This window comes from Sander vitreus, chromosome 15 (genome assembly GCF_031162955.1).
Source record: "Sander vitreus isolate 19-12246 chromosome 15, sanVit1, whole genome shotgun sequence".
Taxonomy (NCBI): domain Eukaryota; kingdom Metazoa; phylum Chordata; class Actinopteri; order Perciformes; family Percidae; genus Sander; species Sander vitreus.
In genome coordinates, this window is record NC_135869.1 from 16,726,165 (window position 1) to 16,746,461 (window position 20,297).

The 20,297-nt window shown below is 40.3% G+C and overlaps 2 protein-coding genes across 3 annotated transcripts in view; one reads left to right on the plus strand and one right to left on the minus strand.

Annotated features, from left to right (window-relative positions):
• Positions 1 to 460: 460 nt before the first annotated feature.
• tbcd (tubulin folding cofactor D) overlaps positions 461 to 20,297 on the plus strand; it is a 36,932-nt gene continuing 17,095 nt past the window's right edge. For both annotated transcript variants that reach the window (XM_078270501.1, XM_078270502.1), the window contains exons 1-20: positions 461 to 987; positions 1,105 to 1,155; positions 1,250 to 1,347; positions 1,504 to 1,605; positions 1,761 to 1,907; positions 2,278 to 2,333; positions 5,565 to 5,697; positions 6,487 to 6,532; positions 7,133 to 7,265; positions 7,586 to 7,722; positions 7,808 to 7,868; positions 8,019 to 8,093; positions 8,223 to 8,317; positions 13,357 to 13,513; positions 16,974 to 17,031; positions 17,123 to 17,152; positions 17,504 to 17,589; positions 19,816 to 19,896; positions 19,987 to 20,060; positions 20,199 to 20,297. The exon at positions 20,199 to 20,297 is cut by the window's right edge and continues 19 nt beyond it. In XM_078270501.1, the coding sequence (XP_078126627.1) occupies positions 810 to 987; positions 1,105 to 1,155; positions 1,250 to 1,347; positions 1,504 to 1,605; positions 1,761 to 1,907; positions 2,278 to 2,333; positions 5,565 to 5,697; positions 6,487 to 6,532; positions 7,133 to 7,265; positions 7,586 to 7,722; positions 7,808 to 7,868; positions 8,019 to 8,093; positions 8,223 to 8,317; positions 13,357 to 13,513; positions 16,974 to 17,031; positions 17,123 to 17,152; positions 17,504 to 17,589; positions 19,816 to 19,896; positions 19,987 to 20,060; positions 20,199 to 20,297 (1,897 nt within the window). In that variant the 5' untranslated portion in view covers positions 461 to 809. The remainder of the gene's footprint in view (positions 988 to 1,104; positions 1,156 to 1,249; positions 1,348 to 1,503; positions 1,606 to 1,760; positions 1,908 to 2,277; positions 2,334 to 5,564; positions 5,698 to 6,486; positions 6,533 to 7,132; positions 7,266 to 7,585; positions 7,723 to 7,807; positions 7,869 to 8,018; positions 8,094 to 8,222; positions 8,318 to 13,356; positions 13,514 to 16,973; positions 17,032 to 17,122; positions 17,153 to 17,503; positions 17,590 to 19,815; positions 19,897 to 19,986; positions 20,061 to 20,198) is intronic.
• Positions 8,381 to 12,256, minus strand: znf750 (zinc finger protein 750). Its single transcript, XM_078270503.1, has 3 exons — positions 12,091 to 12,256; positions 9,400 to 10,673; positions 8,381 to 9,280 (listed from the first exon to the last, which is right to left on the minus strand). Exons 2-3 carry the CDS (start codon positions 10,650 to 10,652, stop codon positions 8,695 to 8,697), a joined length of 1,839 nt encoding a protein of 612 aa, XP_078126629.1. The 5' UTR covers positions 10,653 to 10,673; positions 12,091 to 12,256; the 3' UTR covers positions 8,381 to 8,694.

The following is a 20,297-nucleotide window of genomic DNA, read 5'->3' on the forward strand; positions in this document are numbered from 1 at the left end:
GCTACCCCAAACTTATAAATAGGCCTAAACTTACTTTTCTTTACTTTGTATCCACTTCAATTCTTAATTAATATATACAGTAGCCTAGGCTATTATACATTCAATCTAGCAACTATATAAAAAAACTTTTAAAATTTGTATGGACTCAAAATATTCCTGAATTCAATCTAAAAGTTTCAAATGCCGCCCGATACTTTGAGAAATTAGCTTTGTGGATTTGGAATTTCCCCAGTAGAATTAATTAATACATTGACAATCCGCTGTGCTGTCTGGTTTTTGTTGTCACAGCGATAGCATACTATTAAATTCTTAGTTTCCAGCATAATTGAGTTTGTTTTGAGTGTTCAAGTAGCCTATTTCTAATTATTTTTTCAAGCTATTCCCAGAATAAAAACCAAAAGCGGTTGGCCTTTCGTCTCCAGCGATACGTATCAACCTTCTCGCTTACCGTACCAGGGCGGGGCGCGAGCACACTGTTAGTTACAGCACCAGCGCATCAAAACATTGACCAGTGCCTCGGTTTTATGAGTGAAATTGTTTTCACTTTGCGTTATTTTTCACATCATTACCCTCTAGACCAAGTCCGAATCGTAGCTATGATTGATGTGATTTGATGATTGAATTCCGTCGTTCCGTAAACTAATTCTTAATCCAGATCCGTTCCTTTTGCTATGCATTATTGGATGCTAATACTAGCTAACGTTAGCTAGCTAAGTGATTCATACAGTCTATGCTCATAACTCATAACACAAAACGATAACGGTAGCCTTTGCGACAAAGACACTGTTAGTGGGTAGAAGTGTGGCAGAATGGCCTTATCGGAGGCAGAGAATGAGTGTCCCGGTGGTGAAGGAGGAGAGTCCATTGTACAAACGTGTGTGTTGGGGGGCTTCGGTGAGAGCTGCGAGACCAGAGCTCTCCTCTGCAGCCTGCCGGAGGTCCACGGGAGCATGGTGACAAGCGAGTCCGCCACACAGAGGTTCTTAGGTGAGACAGTCATCCACAGATAAAATAATTCCTTAAATAAACAAATTTTAATTAGTGCTTTAGTTGGGTGGTTTTAGCTTGTTAGCATTTAATCACACTGCCCATTTCCTCCCACAGTGATAATGAACAGATATCAAGAGCAGCCTCATCTATTGGACCCACACTTAGGTACATTATGATAACTAGAACTCTAAATTCAATCTGAATTAGTACTGTAGATTCATTCTAAACATATGATTGCACATTTTCAATTATGTTCTAGAATGGATGCTGAACATGATACTGGAGTTTGTGAGGAGTGAGAAGTCTCCCCCTTCATTGGTTCATTTGAGCTTTAAGTTTCTCTACATCATCTGTAAGGTCAGTCAAAAACAAAGTACTCCGGTTTACATTAGCTGTCTTGTCTGGTACATCAGTGAATTCCCATCAGACTGCACTACATAGAATAAAACCTGATCCATTTTATTGACACAGCAAATGTATCCAACCAATTCAGTAATCCTTTTTCCTGGGTAGGTCAGAGGCTATAAAATCTTCATGCAGCTTTTTCCCCATGAGGTGGCAGATGTCCAGCCAGTTCTCGACCTGCTGTCCAGGCAGGATCCCAAAGACTCAGAGGTGAGACTGGCATTAAGGGGACACAGTTATAATCCAGGCTTTCACAATTACACATTTGTGCATTTGCCTCCTACAGGTTGGCATTTATAATATTTTTGTTGTTAGCTTTATCAAACATTTAACAATAGTATGTGTTTACCATCTACTCATTCCAGACTTGGGAAACTCGCTACATGTTGTTGTTGTGGCTGTCCATGACCTGCCTTATACCCTTTGACCTTTATCGTCTGGATGGTCATCTAGAGTCAGATGGTGGCAAGGCCAGAGAGCCCACCATGGACCGTATTTTAGCTATTGCAAAGGCAAGTTAAGTATATGATATCATCTTGATTCCGTTTTACTGTTTTACGTAAAAGAGATTGGTCTGTATGTCTAGCTCTCGCTCCCTGTGATGGCTTGGTTCTGTTATCAGGATTTGTGGATCCTCAAAAATATCTGAATAAACTGTCTAAATGTTTGACAGCAGTAATTCTGTGCCAGTTATGGAGAATCCATTAAGAAGATAATCCAGTCTCTTAATATCTAAACTGAATTTTATTCAGCCCTGTTGTAATGCTGGAGTAATGTTTGTGGATTTGTTTGTAGTTATTCCAACATTTAAGAATGTTATGATATTCTACAGTAATGACATTTTACAGTATGTTTAACAGATTTAGTTTTTCTTTTTTCCAGTCTTATCTACTCGTCTGTGATAGTCCGAGGGATGCTGCATCTGTACTGGTATCAAAGTAAGTGCACAAACACCATGCAAGTAATTACATAGTATTTAAGTTTTTTGGTTGTTTCCAAAAATGTCAGTTTCACAATTTGAAACAATGGAACAATAATACCCTTCACAAAAACTAAGTTTCCGTTCTTCAATACTTTCAACTGGACTTGCTGACTTAATTGTACTGAAATGCCATGCTTAATAAAACTTAAATATCCCCTCGCAGCCACAACAGAGCTGTGGGCATCCTGAAGCCTGTACTACGAATCAAGATCAACATGCCCTGGATTTATTTCAGTTACCCGGCTTCACCTAACCTAACAACCGCAGTCCTGCATAAACTGTCACGACAGTGGTTAACAGCTAGTTTAATCAACCCAGGGTTTCCCAATCCAGCGACGCTCGCGTTCACATAAAAGAGGCGGTGTTTGCACAGCACGACCAATCGCAAACATCTACCAGAGCCGTATATTTTACATATGAAGAGCAAACTATAATTCTACATAATTATGAAGAACACACACACGGTTTTACAGGCAAAACGCAATACAGTCGCTGCTTCCTAAAACAGGAAGGAAAGCTGGCGTAAAAATAGCCGACGCTGTAAATGCGTAAATCACAACGCTTATCAGTCAGGCACAAGATCTGACCATAATTACACTTGTGTTTTCCATAAACTGTCGTTGCTTTAGCCTTTTATTTCAGTTGCAACCCTGGAAGTGGGAAGCGATCGTGAGAGCAAATAAAATATACAAACACATAATTCAGGCCGATGTGCACATTGGCAACACTCAGCTCAAGAAGCCTACAAATAGCCTATACGTCCGCTGAAAATCTATATCTTTCATAACAATACCCATCAGGGAATGTTAACGGGGTTGTCGGTCTGTAAATGTTTTAACTTTTATGTGCGCACCGAGCTCCACTTGATCTTCTAAGAACGGTGACGCCGTTATCAATCGAGTATTGATTGGTCAGTAGGCGGTGCTTTTACACCGGATGATCTCTAATCTCGAACATAACCTGTTCCCGAGCAGGTTACAGGCCTCAGAGAGAGATAGATAGATAGACAGACAGAAATTCAGTTACTCTTTTGATGAAGTCAGCACCATGCAGAACTCACTATAGTAATGTAAATCATATACAGTGGGGCAAAAAAGTATTTAGTCAGCCACCAATTGTGCAAGTTCTCCCACTTAAAAAGATGAGAGAGGCCTGTAATTTTCATCATAGGTACACTTCAACTATGAGAGACAAAATGAGAAAAACAAATCCAGAAAATCACATTGTAGGATTTTTAATGAATTTATTTGCAAATTATGGTGGAAAATAAGTATTTGGTCAATAACAAAAGTTATCATCTTCAATGCCCTTGCTGATGAAAGGAAGTTTTCACTCAAAATCTCACGATACACGGCCCTATTCATTCTTTCCTTTACACGGATCAGTTGTCCTGGTCCCTTTGCAGAAAAACAGCCCCAAAGCATGATGTTTCCACCCCCATGCTTCACAGTAGGTATGGTGTTCTTTGGATTTAACTCAGCATTCTTTCCCCTCCAAACACGACGAGTTGAGTTTTTACCAAAAAGTTCTATTTTGGTTTCATCTGACCATATGACATTCTCCCAATGCTCTTCTGGATCATCCAAATGCTTTCTAGCAAACTCCAGACGGGCCTGGACATATACTGGTTTAAGCAGGGGGACACGTCTGGCACTGCAGGATTTGAGTCCCTGGCGGCGTAGTGTGTTACTGATGGTAGCCTTTGTTACTTTGGTCACAGCTCTCTGCAGGTCATTCACTAGGTCCCCCCGTGTGGTTCTGGGATTTTTGCTCACCATTCTTGTGATCATTTTGACCCCACGGGGTGAGCTCTTGAGTGGAGCCCTGGATCGAGGGAGATTATTAGTGGTCTTGTATGTCTTCCATTTTCTTATAATTGCTCTCACAGTTGATTTCTTCACACCAAGCTGCTTACCTATTGCAGATTCAGTCTTCCCAGCCTGGTGCAGGTCTACAATTTTGTTTCTGGTGTCCTTTGACAGCTCTTTGGTCTTGGCCATAGTGGAGTTTGGAGTGTGACTGTTTGAGGTTGTGGACAGGTGTCTTTTATACTGATAACAAGTTCAAACAGGTGCCATTAATACAGGTAACGAGTGGAGGACAGAGGAGCCTCTTAAAGAAGAAGTTACAGGTCTGTGAGAGCCAGAAATCTTGCTTGTTTGTAGGTGACCAAATACTTATTCTCCCGAGGAATTTGCAAATAAATTCATTAAAAATCCTACAATGTGATTTTCTGGATTTGTTTTTCTCATTTTGTCTCTCATAGTTGAAGTGTACCTATGATGAAAATTGCAGGCCTCTCTCATCTTTTTAAGTGGGAGAACTTGCACAATTGGTGACTGACTAAATACTTTTTTGTCCCACTGTACATGAAAATAAAACTGCACAAAAAAATTCAGGAAAGATATGATCAACAATGAAAGCACTGATATCAGACCAAAAACAGTGTAAATGAGAGCAAATAGCACAAAAGGTACGATAATATAAACAATACCACTTTAAAATAAAATAAAACATTAGTGATCAAGCGATTCGACCCACAGGATTTGACGCTACGTATTTAAATATAAAATCAGTGTTTCGTCCACGACCAAAGCTATTTTTTTCTCATTTTATTGTTCTGTATATTTGGTCCGGTTTTCCACAGGCCCCACCTGCTCTCACGATTTTCCCTGAAGGTAACATGATTGAGGAAGTTAACAAATAATTCCAGGTTATGCTAAGCTAAAGAAAGCCTGGGGGTCTTTAAGTAAGAAGCATAGGGAAGAAGTGAAGTCACCACTGTTCCCATGGTGCCCTGGGAACAGTGGTGGAAGAAGTATTCAGAGATCTAGTACTAAGACCACACTGAAAGTACTCCACTACAAGTAAAAAGTATGCATTCAAAACCTTAGTAATCTGTAAGTTTTATCAGTAAAATTGCATACATCATGGCCAGATGTCTACTGTATGTCTATTATGTAAAGCATGTGTCAATCATGGCCTTCAAAATTAAAGACTGAAATGAATCTATAAAAATATGGCAACTAGCAGTAAACAAAATACAATCTAGATCGTTAGAACTGTAATTACGGTTCCAGCCAGTAGAGGGCAAGGTTATTCTTTGAATGTCTTACTGGTATCTGCATTTGTTTATCCACATGAAACCTTTTATTGCTTTCTTGTCTTATTGTACATGACTGTACAGGTTCATGACACGCCCTGATGTGAAACAGAAGCGCCTCGGAGACTTTTTAGACTGGAGCCTGACCACTATATCCCAGACCAGTGACCAGTCAGTGAGAGACATTATGGTGCTGGATGGTGCCCTGCAGTCTCTGGTAAACACACATACTCACCGATCACACAAACCTGCTGCATGCATACCTGTCTGTGTATGTTTGAAACCAGTGTAATCTGTGTGCACTGCTGTATTAAAACCTGCAAAGGGAAGTTTACAAGAGCTGACATGACTTGTATGTCATACAATACCTAATGTGGTTTTGGCAGGTGTGTAATGCACCTGCTGCATGTGTGGGATCTGCTGTTTCAAGTGACTTTGTGTAATCCACTGCTTTAAGCTAAACGGTTCGTCATCAAATGTGATCAGCATTGAGGGTACTTAGTTGCAGAGAAATCCACTTTTCCACCTTGATGCCTCTCACAATACACATGTTCTCACTGTAAATTGTTACTAATGATTGAGAGTATTTTAAACTAATTTCCTGTCAGCTAAGGTAATGTAATGCAGCCCTCAAGCAAGAATATTACATATGTATCATTGGCACATAAACTTGCATAACATGTTTAGAAACAGTCTCTTTGTACTTAATATCTGTGAAGTGAACCTGGCCTATGTGTGAGCCTTAGGGCAGTCAAAACTGGCTCTGTGTGTTCAGTCAACAAGCCTGCAAGACCCATACTTGCATGTTTTTTGTGTGTAGATTGAGTGTTAAGTGCTGCAAAAAAAAATGTAAAGACATTTTTAATAAATTATCTCGCATGAATTTGGTTTTTGAGAGTAATATGTAGTTTCTTTAGTTTGTTAATGCAATAGAAATGTGTGATTCCTTCCCAAATGTTACTGCACTATCTCCGATTGATTTGGTCATCTTATTTGTATCCCCTAGGCAAAGCTTTTCAAACATGGAAAAAGAGATGACCTCCTACAATATGGTAGGTTCCCTTTCCCCTGTTATCAGCAGCAAAGTAATGAATCAACACTTTGCTCTCTAATCTCCACGTGGAGGTCAAAGGAAGACACAGAATTTCCTGACCAGGAGTCATTGAAGCACGTTTGTCACATTTGTAGTCTTTGTTCAGTTGCTTTTGCCTGTGGTATGTCATTATTTGTGCTCACAAATCATCTAAATGTACTATGCCGGAGGAGAGATATTTGAATGCAGACATAAGGGGACATTTCCCTTTAAAAGAATAAGTCTTCCCATATGTGAATATAATCTATGATTTTCTTTGACATGCTATCCAATGCACAGACTGTCCAGTCATACTGTAGCTGACGTGATTTGTCAACATAGTGAGAATTATTTCCGACAAAAAGGCACATATATTTTTCTTAGCTTCTAGCCAGACAGCTCCAAAAATATATTCCTGCGTGTGTGTGTATGTATGTATATATATATGTATATGTATATATATATGTATATGTATATATATATTTTTATATATATATATATATATATATGTGTATATATCTCAATTAATTTGTTATAACAGTATTACAACAGATAATATGGATGTCTTATTTGTTTCCAGCTCCTACAATTCTGCAATGTCTGGAGCAGAAGAATCTTTCAGAGAGCAGCCAGGCCATGCTGAGGAAGCTTGGTGTCAAACTAATCCAGAGACTTGGCCTCACCTTTCTGAAGCCACGTTTGGCCACTTGGAGGTCAGACATACCAACCAAAGTCATACGCAGTCATCTACAGTCGATACACAAATTCTGTGTGTGTGTGTGTGTGTGTGCGTGTGTAGAAAACTTTGTTAGATCTAAAACCTGCGTAGCATCAATGTATATAATATTGTTAATAACAGTGATTCCCATAGCCGTTGAGTTTGGAATTGCTTGGTCACTTTCCAGCCAGTGTTTCATAGTGAGTGATGTCATATTTTTGTCACAACACATTTCATGTCCTTAGTGAGATGTGGCTGGATCAGATAGTAGCAAATACCTGAATGCCTTAAAACGTTTTTATGCATGTTTTTCAGGTACCAGAGAGGCAGCCGCTCCCTGGCAGCAAACCTTTCCATGTCCCAATCTACCACAGTCGCTGCGACTCCTGATGTGGAGACACAAAAATTGGAGGAGGACTATGACATTCCTGAGGAACTGGAGACTGTTATTGGTCAGTTTCCGGCTCCACTCTGTTCAAAACATTTGTTATTGCAATACCTCTGCTCAGGAAATCTAATTTGCTTTTATTTTTACAGAGCATCTGCTGGTGGGACTGAAAGATAAGGAAACAATTGTGCGCTGGTCTGCAGCAAAGGGGTAACAATCTGTTCATATGTCAACCAACCTGAACTGTTGATAACAAATCATCCTTGCTGCAACTTGTCTTTGGTATTCTTTATGTCAAAGACATCTCCTCTGAAAGAGTTTATGTGTTACATTAATCATCTGATTTATTTAACCCTTCAGCATTGGGAGGGTGACAGGAAGGCTTCCCAAGGAGCTGGCAGATGAGGTGGTTGGATCAGTGCTGGACTGCTTCAGGTAGGTTCATGCTGGGGGAATTTTGGCTCTCTCCATCACAGTCACGCTATGTTATTATATTATATTTCAATAATGCCCGTCACACTGGGACAATTTTTGACCTGTGTTGTGTGTGTGTTCCTTTTCAAGCTTCCAGGAAACAGACAATGCTTGGCATGGAGGCTGCCTGGCACTGGCAGAACTTGGAAGAAGAGGCCTGCTGCTCCCTTCCCGGTTGACAGATGGTATGTTACCACAAATTTACATTGAGATAATTATCATACGATACATGGACTACTGTAAGCAAGTCAGTTCTTGTCATTTATTTATTCAACATATTTAGATTTACAGTACATTACCACATCTTCCATTGTCAATGTTCTACATAAAAAAAAGAAAGTCCAGATTTACAACCCATATTTAAATGCTTTACACCTTTTTCTTTTTATCAAGTTTGAGAACAAGACAAAATATGCACATCAAGTCTTTGCAACGATTATTTTTTACAGTTGTGGCAGTGTGATAGACGTTTTAATTCTTAATTATGTTCAATAAGTTGATCTTTTTTAGGCTGAAGGTTAAATATACTCTGTCCTTCTTACAAAATTATAACAGTCAGAGTTTAGGAGCAGCGCAGCCTCCTCCTCAGAGCCCGCCCTGGTGCTTTTGCTCTCTTGTTTGGTTCGTGGCATTTGTTTTCAGCCTGGCCACTGTTTGCTCTTTTTATACCAGTTTTCTTAGCCTTGGTTGTGCGTTTGGTCTTCTTCGGAAAACCAGAACTTCTAGTGTCTGTGGACCCCTCTGAGGGCCTATCTGCAGAGCTGAATTCCCACAAAGAGGCAGCAGAGCTTGCAATGGCTAGCTGACAGAGTGCCAGTGCTGCAGTCTCCCTCTGGTCACATCGTTCTTCATCCAGCTCAGTGTCTGGCCTCCGCTGAAGATCTTCTAAAGTGCTCAAGGTAGAGCTGTGAACAGGGCTGCTATAAGAAGCTCGCAGGCTGAGGTTCAGAGGTAACTCTTCCCCACTTATTTTCTCTGTGTCTGAGCCACTCAGTCTGTGTTCAGGACTACTTTCTTTGTCCTGGTTCCTTGTTGAGAGGTTTAGCGGGGCCAGATCTTCTCGGTTGTCCTCATCATTTTGGTCTGGTGTAGTTTCAGGATATGGTTTAGAAAGAGGCATAGAGGAATATCTGCTGCTCTCAGATGATCTGAAAGAGACAGGCCAAAATAAAGAGTTAAAGGACTGATTACCATTAATTACCGGTAATTGCAAATACAATATATTGTAGCTCAACTAAGCAAAGGAATTAAGGAGATTTTTACTCACCCTCCATCCACATGCAGAGTTCCTAACTGCAGCAAGCTTTCTGCAGACTCCTTGTGTCTTAAGTCAGTTTTGATGGGTTGCATGGCTTCAGCTGTGCGTCCTAGTTGGGTGGTTGGCTGTGAGTCACCCCTGTAGTGTTGGCCCTCTGTGTCTCTCTGGATGATGTGTGCATGACTGGGTCTGTCAGGGGACCCCAAGGCTGAACAGCCCTCTTTAGGGCTCAGCCTGGTTTCCTTGTCTTCACTTTGCCCGTTGTTGGTCTCCTCTTGTGTAGATGTGTTGAGGCTGTTGTGACTGGGACGTGAATGCATGTATAAGTCATAATCCTTAGACCCAAGGGTTGGGCCATACAAATCCGATGGAAGATATCTGGATCCTGTAATTGGCATGGAGAGCTCATGGGGTCTGTACAGGCCAAAATGCAGGTGAAGAGGATGGCAGTATCTGTATGGATGTGGGGGAAAGAGTGAAGTGTGAGGTGGGGCAATGGGTTGTGGCACCACAGGCCTCTGGGGATCCAAAAACTCTGGCTGGAAAGAAGGAGAGTTTGGCTCATTTGCATGGGGGTTTGCTGGGAGGTAGTATGGTGGATACAGGGGCCGGTTAGGCAGGAGATAAGGAGCGTATTCAGCAACCATGGGAGGGGTGAATGCTTTTAAGGGAATGGATGATGAAATTGTGCCCCATGGGTAGCCTTGGTGGTTGAAAGTGGGAACAGGAGCTTGTGAATCCTCCAACTGCTGCACAGATGACATGAAGGCTTCTGCTCCGTCACTTTTGGGTGTGACAGGGTAGAAGGCAGATAGGCGCGGCAGAGACTTGGCCTCATTGCTCTCCCTGTTCTCTCCCTCCGTTACTGTATTTGATTTTGCTACACTCTGGCTGTCATTATTGACTGGACTGTCACACTCAACGTCAACTTCTTTTGTGTCATCTTTGCTCTCAGCTTTGTTCTCCTCAGTTCCCTGTGTCTCAGGAATATTGTTTTGAACTGCTGGCAGGGGGCTTTGACAGTCCTTAGATTTGAAAGGGTCTCCCTTTACTCCAGCCTTGACCCGTCGGGCTGTTTGCCCATTTTTCTGTGACATCAGGGAGATGGAGTTTTTACACAAGTTATATTTCATGTGGTTGAAGAGATGGGACTTTTCATTGCAGGTGAAAGGACACTGGAAACACTGGTACTTGAAAGGCTTGCCTGGCGGTCGGGGAATATAGTGGGGTCTTTTTGGCTTGCGTTCCTGAGCAGTTTCCATCTTGATTCTAATGGATGTTGTCTGAAAGGAAAAATACAGCACATTTCAGGAATTAGAAGTAGTTTAGGTTTTTTTGAAGTTCCTCTTTTCCCTGAATCTGTTAGGGAGTGTGGCACTAAGAGACACTCATGAATCATTGCAGCTTTTGTACCAGATTCTCACTGAGCTGACTAGTCAGTCATGAGGCTAATAGAGTTGTTTGTCTGGTATAGGTGGAGAGTGGCTCTCATTGGAAGGTTTTTCTCTGTTTCTTTAGCTGCTTGTGTAGAAAAATCTCATGCTGCACAAAACACTGCACCCTCAGGCTAATGTATTTCTGCAATTGTAACTTCACACTGGGCTGTACACCAAAGGACCACAGAGAAATAGTTAAATATGAAAACCTGTCTACTGCATGCGAATGTTCACCAACATGTTTGCATAGGTGCACTGCTATCTAAGTGTAGTTTTGGTTGATTGGCAGTAGCCTACAAACGCCTCTACCTGCCTGTTCACCTGTCTGTCTGCTCTGATATTATTCCACTCTTCTGTCCTATAAAGTTAGAGAGCTGCTAAGGCACTAGGTAGGCAGGTGTTGGGCAGACTAGACACTTACTAACACAGACCTGGAGGGCATGCAGAGACATGCTTTCTATCTCAACCTTACTAAACTCTGTGCTGTCGGCGTGGGAACCACGAGCCACCTGCTTCCCATGACTACACCTGCGGGATGCACTCAGCTCCCAATCATCATTTGATGAGCTCAACAGCTCTGAAGATACAGGAGTATGAGAAATAATTATTTAATAATTGTAGAAATTGTAATGTACCAGCTAGAATATGTAACAATAGTTAAAACCAGACATTTTAACTATTTAACACTGAAGTAGGCGGCCTATGAAACACTCCAACACTTCAGGTTCGCCTTTGAAATGAAACATCACCTAAAGCTTTGAGTTAAGTGTCGATGGGTGCCCGTAGAAGAACCTGCTTGTCATGCGCTGTCGCAAGAAGTTGTCACTCAAGTTTCTGTACTACTGTTAGAGCATGCAAAGCCACTCCTTTCTTAAGAACTGAAATTCATTCGAAAATCTCTTTTTATTGGTGTATCTCTCTCCTGTTAATATAGTCCAGTCAAAACGTTATTACAAATTGTAATAAAAAAGCTATGTATCTAAATAAGTATATTGAGCTTTTTTAGAAGGTCTTCTGCAGAGGCCAGGTAATTTAAGTATTACCTGTGCATCAGTTTTGACAGTGCAAGTATGGGCTAATTGAAATCCATAGGTCACATGTTGATACGTAGCGTATACCTCCCCTAAATAATACACACTACAAACTACAACTACAAAGACAGTTTTTTTTCCAATAAGAGAAAGGCTTGGATGGAGTGCTGTAAATGTAACTCAGTGCCGCTTCCGTGTTAATTAAAGGAAGACAAAAAAACAAAAAACATTACCTGCTCTGGTCTTCAGCGTGCAGAGAGCTGCTCCACGGTCCACAGTGCGCGTAAGTCAGGATGTTGGCTCCGATATGTGTCAAAAGTTCAGAGTGTGTTTGCGAATGTGTGTGATGGTGCATCTGTGTGCTGTATTTGGTTAGTTGTGTGGTGAGTTCCTCTCCCTGAGATGTTGTCTCACTAGTGGGTGGGGCTTCAGCCCAAACAGCAGGGCCCTTAGGCAACATCGCTGTACCTGATATTAGTCAAGCCTCAAGCAATGATTTACATGATGGGGTGGGGTGGGGGCTCTCACTTCTTCTTCCTCTTACCCGCTCCATCTCTTGTCTTTTGTAGAAATGACCACATATGCCTCATTCTGCAGTTACTGTAAATAACATGTATCAACATGTTATGTTATCACACCAATGTGTCAAGTTTCCAGTGACGTCCAGTAGCAAGCTGGCAAGATCGATACAACATATGCATACATGCAGATGAAATTGGTACTGATCCTGTTTATTGTGAGCAGTGTTGTGTATGGTGTTACAGATTTATAACTTATAAATTATTCATAACTACAACTTTTACTAAATGAGTTAACTTTATTGCTAACTTCCAAATTATAACAATGTTAACCGTGTTGTGCTTTCTTTCACCAATGTTACATACAAGTCCCATTTACTAAATGACTTTGAACACTGATATAACTGATGTGATGACTCACAGTGGGAAAAGAATAAGTGGGCATTCAGTTCAGATTCAAATAGTCTTACACTGGAAATTGATAATCAGCCATGTCATTGCGCTTCACACACAAACAACACCTTATTCTAATATATGATAATTAAAATCAGTAATTTGAATTTTTCACTTTTTCTGTTGTCTTTTATCAATTCTTTAAGAATTTCAAGGAAAACCCTTTTTCTGCATCTTTCTCAAAGCGCATGTAAACCATAACAATAATACAATCTGAAATACATAGAGGCTCACTTTTTTCTATATAAAAATGTTCGTGAACAATGATTTACGAATTCTTCATTATAAATAAACAATATAGTGAGCACACATCATCTTTAATTCAGCTAGTTGTTACTGGTTTTAGTCCAAGGATTTTGGTTTTATCATGTTTGGTGCTTAAGTCGTGACATTTGAACTCCCCTCAGCACAAATATTGCATACAGTATGTGACATATGTTTTTGACATAGCTTTTATTCTTTGATCTTGGTTGTATTTCTTGTTCTTGAGATAAAACCACTGCATCCATTTCTGTTGTCTCATTGCAGTTGTGCCACTCATTGTCAAATCCCTGACCTACGATGAAAAGAGGGGAGCGTGCAGTGTTGGTTCCAATGTGCGTGACTCTGCCTGCTACGTGTGCTGGTCTTTCGCCAGAGCTTATGAACCTGAAGAGCTCGAGCCTTTTGTCACTCAGATTGCCAGGTAACCTTCCTCTTCCTTCCTTTGCCTAAAACCCTCACCTCCATGGATCGCTGCAAAACCACACCAAGGACGCATTTGTATATGTCAAGTTCACCGTTTCAGTGAGATAAGAGTGAATCTTCTGTCGATAAGTGGCCCAAATGATTATATGCCTTTTAATAATAGTATACTCTTTCCCACAGGAAAATTCGAAACATAGGGTCAGCTAAAGAAAAAAAAGCAGTTTTCTGATATGCTCCCATTTTAATTAGCTCTTTCTGTTTGTTGAAAATGCAAACATAACAGTTCTCCTTGTGTATGTATTGTACATTTTTACAGCATTATTTACATCAGTTTAACATCCCCGGTATGCCATTATTGCCGCCCCTCAACAACATAATCCCTTTTCTTTCCTGACAAAGAAGGAAAAAATACAGGTCAAATATGAGTAGCGCTGCACCCCATAAACATCTTTTTGCATTTACACCGACACTGATATATTTGTGATAAGCCCACTATCAGCCAATAATATCATCTCATTGATATGTACATACTCTAAATATATTCCTTAACTGCTCCTCCTAACTAACCGCTACAATAGAGAGATGAAAGCAGAATAAACTTTTTAAATAATAAGTATGACTTTTTTAGGTTGCCTGCTCATATTGGATTACAGTATGTTCTCATTGTAATTTGCATAGAAGCGTCATGGTTTGCCTCTTAGCAGTTATTTACTGCCTCAAACCAGTTTTTCTGTGCCACATCAATCTTGCATGTAACCATATAACCAACAGATAGACTTTTGTGCCTACATATTGAGTGGTCTAAGATTATGGTATCAAAAGGTGATTCATTTTATCGGTTTGAGTAAGGATTCTCTGATTCCAGCTTCTCAAATGTGATTATTTTGTAGTTTTTTTTACTCCTCTATGACAGTAAACTTAATATCTTTGAGTTGTGGACAAAACAAGACATTTAAGGACGTCATCTTGTTCTTTGGAAAATGTTGATCAACCTTTTTTTTACCATTTTTCTGGACCAATTTTATAGACCAAACATCTAATCGATTAATCAAGAAAAATAATCGACAGATTAATCGTCAATGAAAATAATTGTTGGGTGCAGCCCTGATTGTTTTCTCTTCCAATGAAACTGTTACTGCTGCCACACAGTATGTGCTGTTGATCATCTTGTGGCTCCCTGTCAGCTGTTCTAAATACATGTTCCCATATCCAAAAACAAAATCCAAGCTCTCACTTGTGAAAATCTGTTGTGAGCTTCATTTCATTTCAAAACATCAGACTTCAACATTGCATTATATGACAACCTACGGAAAAAGGGAAAGAGCTGCATGCTCGCATGATATTTGGCAAAGAGAGAGAGGAAGAGATTTGCATCAGATACATCATTTCACGTTTATTAGAAAGCATATTCTGCTCCCTGTTTTCTAATATCTGACAGTGGACAAGCAATGGATGGCAGGTTGGAAGTTGGCACTCTTGTTTTATTCATTCATATTCATTCATTCCATCATGTTACTAGATTGCCGTCAAGACTTTTGCGCAAAAGTGACCAGGTTGCTTATTCAGACATGAGACCGACATGTTAAATTGCCATCAGATTATCTTAATTGGGTGAATGTCTGACAGAGGCTTATGATTTATCTCACTCAAATCTCCAGAGTGTGACCTTTGTTTTTTGTTGGGTCAATAAACAGTTTAACTTGCAGTTTTACCAGTTGTATGGTCTGGATAGAAATGGTCTTTTTTGGTCTATAGACTACAATGCAAAATGGCTAAGAAGGCCGTTTTACCAGGATCAGTACCTGGAGTCAACCTGAACAGCAAGTAACATTTTATAACTTGTACTTATCTAATCAACAACCAGTGTAGAGAAACTACCGTAGGGTGCAATATCATCCAGTGACGTTCAGTCTTTGTCAATAGTAACGGTTTGCCTTCTCCTTGATCTCTTTTCTCTCGGTGTGCATGTATGAACCTGTAGTCTCTGACTGTGCAGACCAGCTCTGCAGTGTCAGTTTGAACCCTTGCGACTTCCATTATCATCAGCAGTCGTGACAACACCCTCCCTTTCCCTAGCCTACAGGATTGCCAAGTTTCGCCTGTTGCTGTAGGTTTCGGTCGCCGTTTGGCAGCAATGCTCAGACAAGCTGGTTCCTGCTCTTTTCATCACAGCTTGATGACATTTACAGAAAACTCACTTTTGTGAATGTGCGACTAAGTGACTTAGGGGCACACACATACCCACACAGTTGTATCTCTGCTTACACAGTTACAGTTACACTGTGTACTTATTAATTGTAAAAGCGGCAGACATAATTCAAAATATCCTTTTAGGGTGTTATCCAGAGTGCATTCAGGAGTGTTTTTGTTTCCAAGCCCTCAGGGCTGGGGCAGTTGGTAAAGCCGAACTGGGACAGTTAGTAAAGCTCCAGGCCTGAATCTTGCTGTTAGGAGACAGGGAACATAGGAGGAGAGCAAACAAGGCCCATAGCAGTTAGTCTCAGATAGTGTAATGCATAAGTAGGTTGCCCCCCCCCCCCTTTAACAACTGACATTCACACACCCTGGACAGTCATATTGTGGCTGCGTTTACTGTGCTGGAAACCTGTGCACCTCCAATGAAAATCAGTTTTGTGGTGATGATGTAATCTAGATTTAAACATCACTTTAATCTGAGTTATTGACTCTTAACAAATTATTGAGATGTTGAGACACTGTAACAGAACAGAGAAATACAAGGTCAGTATCTCAGTAAAGGTCTCATTGTCAGACCTATTTCCACAGCGCTGTGGAGTCAGGTCTGGCTCCTCCACACATACTGTACATTGCAGGATAGGAGAAAAAAATGTGCTGGGTTGTTTGCATTTCTTTAAAACCAATCACAGCAATGTTGGCTCTTCGAAATGGTCTCAGGAAGGAACTTGTTTTGGTGGAACATTTGCACCCCGATAAAATAAAACGTTACATATAATATAAAATAAACTGTTCACACAATACAGTAACATGAGCTATTTAAATTTGCCAGATACATGGTTAGGTGTAATTTGCTCTTACCAGTGTAACCAGTATCACCTTGTGTAACGTTACTTTGCCCACAGCAATCCTGCCACAATCGGTCTCAAAACGACTAAGGATTATTCGGTAAATGAACTGTTGATCAAGACTACAGTAAAAGAAATGTTGCTAAGAATGTGCGTACATACATTCCAGTTTTTTTTCCCAAGCATGAAAAATGGACTAAAGTGTAAATTACAGAATAAGAAGAACAAATAAATATTGAAACAGTTAACAAACAAACATAGCACAAAGGAGCACATTTTGTAACTTGTATACCCATTCATCTTCAATTTTTAAGCATTCTTGGGACTGTGAAAACACCCTCTTCATTGTATTCTGTGGACAATTGTAGGTAAGTCTTCAGATAATTTATACTCTCCAATCCCCACTTCTCTCTGCAGTGCTTTGCTAATCACAGCTGTGTTCGACCGAAATGTCAACTGCCGCAGAGCTGCCTCTGTAAGTTCTCTGGTCAGCATCCTACGATTTCTTCACTAAAAATTTTCATTTACATGACAGAAGTTCATTTTTATGTCTCATTTTGTCCCAGGCTGCCTTCCAGGAGAATGTCGGCAGACAGGTTTGTGACCGCACTATTGACTACTTGTGCATCATGAGTAACCAAATTACTGTGATTAGGTGTTTATTTGCTGCCAATTATTCAGGTCTTGCTCAACTTGCCTTGTTAGTTAAAGCCTTCGAAGAAAAGAATTAGCCTCACAGAGCAGCTACAGGGCGCCAGCAAACGTTTGATTTGCCAATAGTCCTTGAGCCATAAATCTTTCTTAAAATCTTAGGTCATTACTTGAATTTGGAACAAATCACTTATTTCCAATCTCAGATTAATCTGCTCTGTGTTAAACAACATGGGCCATTCTCACATAATGCACTAAAACATCTTAGCTGTTGTTGCTCACTTTTGTGTCAACAGGGGACATTTCCTCACGGTATTGACATTGTGACTGCAGCAGACTACTATGCTGTTGGGAATATCAACAACTGCTATCTGAACATCAGGTAAGAAACTGTTTTTAAGAGCTTAACAGCCATATTTCCACTTTCACTAGTTACACTTGGTATAACATCCTAAACATAAAGTTAGGTAGTGTCCCATCCATATTGGCAAAGGAAGTGACAAACCAGTCCAACTTCATGGTTGAACAAAATATTTCCTCCCCCTCCTCCTGTCCCACTAATGAGAAAAATTCAGGTCAAAGGAGAGTTGTGTGCACTGTGTGCAGTTGTGGTTAGTAAAGTACCCAATAATGAGCAGCTTTTTACCAAATACAAGTAGATTTTGCAAAGTTTAGTTTAACTAAGTAAATGTGGCACTAAAGCACAGCTATCAAAATCTAGTATTGATATTACACCCACAATATGCAGCGTTAAGCTCCTAAATACCTCCCAGGACATACAGTTCAGTTTTTGTTAGAAGTGATATTTCTACATGGCAAATAATTTACTAGTAAGTGTTGTAGAATCATAGAAAACCAACAGACCCAACAGTCATGACATGCATGCTGCTCATTCTGTGTAATTCTGTAATTGAAAGGGGCATGTTCAAAATAATAGCAGTGTTGTGTTCAATTAGTGAGGTGATTGATTCTGTGAAGAAACAGGTGTCAATTATGGCCCATATTTAAGGTAGAAAGGAAGCAAATGTTGTACATGCTGGTTATAGTGCATTTCACACTGAAATACTCAGCAAAATGGGTCATTCCAGACATTGCTCTGAGAAACAGCAGACTTTGATTAAAAAGTTGATTGGAGAGGGGAAAACATATAAAGAAGTGCAGAAAATTATAGGCTGCTCAGCCAAAATGATTTCAAATGCCTTGAAAGGGCATCGACGTGGGGAAAAAATGCTCAACTACCATTCGAATGGATCGAAGAATAGCCAAAATGGCAAAGGCTCAACCAATGATCAGCTCCAGGAAAATCAAAGAAGACTTAAAGTTACCTGTGAGTACTGTTACGATCAGGAGAAGGCTGTGTGAGGCAAAGCTATCAGCTAGAAGCCACCACAAAGTCCCATTGCTGAAAAAAGACATGTACTGAATATGTTGAAATTTGCCAAAGGACACATTGACTGGCCAAAGAAGAAATGGGGCAACATTCAGTGTACTGATGAGAGCAAAATTGTTCTTTTTGGGTTTAGGGGCCGCAGACAGTTTGTCCGGCGACCCCCATGCACTGAATTCAAGCCACAGTACTGTGAAGACAGTAAAGCATGGTGGTGCAAAAATCATGTTATGGGGATGTTTCTCATACTGTGGTGTTGGGCCTATTTATCGCATACCAGGGTTCATGGATCAGTTTCAATACATCAAAATACTTGAAGAGGTCATGTTGCCTTATGCTGAAGAGGAAATGCCTTTGGAATGGGTCTTTCAACAAGACAATGACCCAAAACACACTAGTAAGCGAGCAGAGTCTTGGTTCCAGATGAACAAGATTGATGTTATGGAGTGGCCAGCGCAATCCCCAGACCTCAATCCCATAGAAAACGTGTGGGGTGACATCAAATGCTGTTTCTGAGGCAAAACCCAGTAATGCAGAGGAATTGTGGAATGTAGTTCAATCGTCCCGGGCTTGAATACCTGTTCACAGGTGCCAGAAGTAGAACAGCCTAATATTCCTTTTTCTTCACTTTCTGTAAAGGTATAACACAAACTTGATCAATTTTGGTCATGTTTTGATTTGGAATTGAATGTGCAGTGTTCCCAATGCATTGTTATTATGGAATTAAAAGCTATTCTAAGTATTTTGAGCATTCACTTTTTTTAAACACATTGCTATTATTCTGAACACAACTGTAGCTGTTGCTTATGTTGCTATACAACTGCAGTTCCAATTAAATGTATGAACATCTGCCTGCCACCTTTTGTACATACACACCTGGCATATAAGGAAATGTGTGCATTAAAACATAAACATAAAAAGGGCTCCAATGCCCTTTCAGGAATTGTCACCTTTGGCAGAACGGTGTCACCACTAGCAGAGCAAACATTCAAGCAGTGAAAATGGAGAAATATGCAAACCTCAGGGCATGACTGACTATAGAACTGCACAGAACAAGAAAAAACAGAATAAAGACGTAGATGTAGAATGATGAGAAGTGGCTGAAATAGATTTTCCCCCCACAGTTTTGAATGCTTATACACAGTAATGTCTGAAGCTGTTATTTATTTTCTGTTGATATTGTCAGCTGTGCATCTAAAGCTTTGGTTTTTGTTCTTAAAGTGTCTATATAGCTAGTTTCCCAGAGTACACCGAGGCCATGATTGATCATTTGATAGCTATGAAGATCAACCACTGGGATAGGTAAGTACTTGCATTTCCCTGTCTTCATAAATGTCACCAAATATGAAGGTAATACAATAAACACAATACTATATTTGTTGTGTTTTGCAGTGTGATCCGAGAGCTCTCTACTAAAGCACTCCACAATCTAACGCCTAAAGCACCTAATTATATGGCAACAACAGGTAAACAATGTCACCTCACCTCTTCCACAGGCAATGGAGAAAGCACATTGCTAATGAGAAATGCCATTTAGAAATTGACTGAAACCTAAACTTAATGTTCATAAATAGGTATACCATGCTTTTTCCTGTTGCTTTCAGTTTTGCCACAGATGTTGCCCATGGCAGTGGGTATTGACCTCCACGGTCGCCATGGAGCCATCATGGCATGTGCAGAGATCACACACGCTCTGTACAAAC

Excerpts from the sequence above, each read along its gene's own strand:
- znf750 (XM_078270503.1), bottom strand. The coding sequence starts at position 10,652 with ATGGAAACTGCTCAGGAACGCAAGCCAAAAAGACCCCACTATATTCCC. Across the intron at positions 9,281-9,399 it reads ACTCTGCATGTGGATGGAGG|ATCATCTGAGAGCAGCAGAT; the intron begins GTGAGTAAAAAT and ends TGTCTCTTTCAG.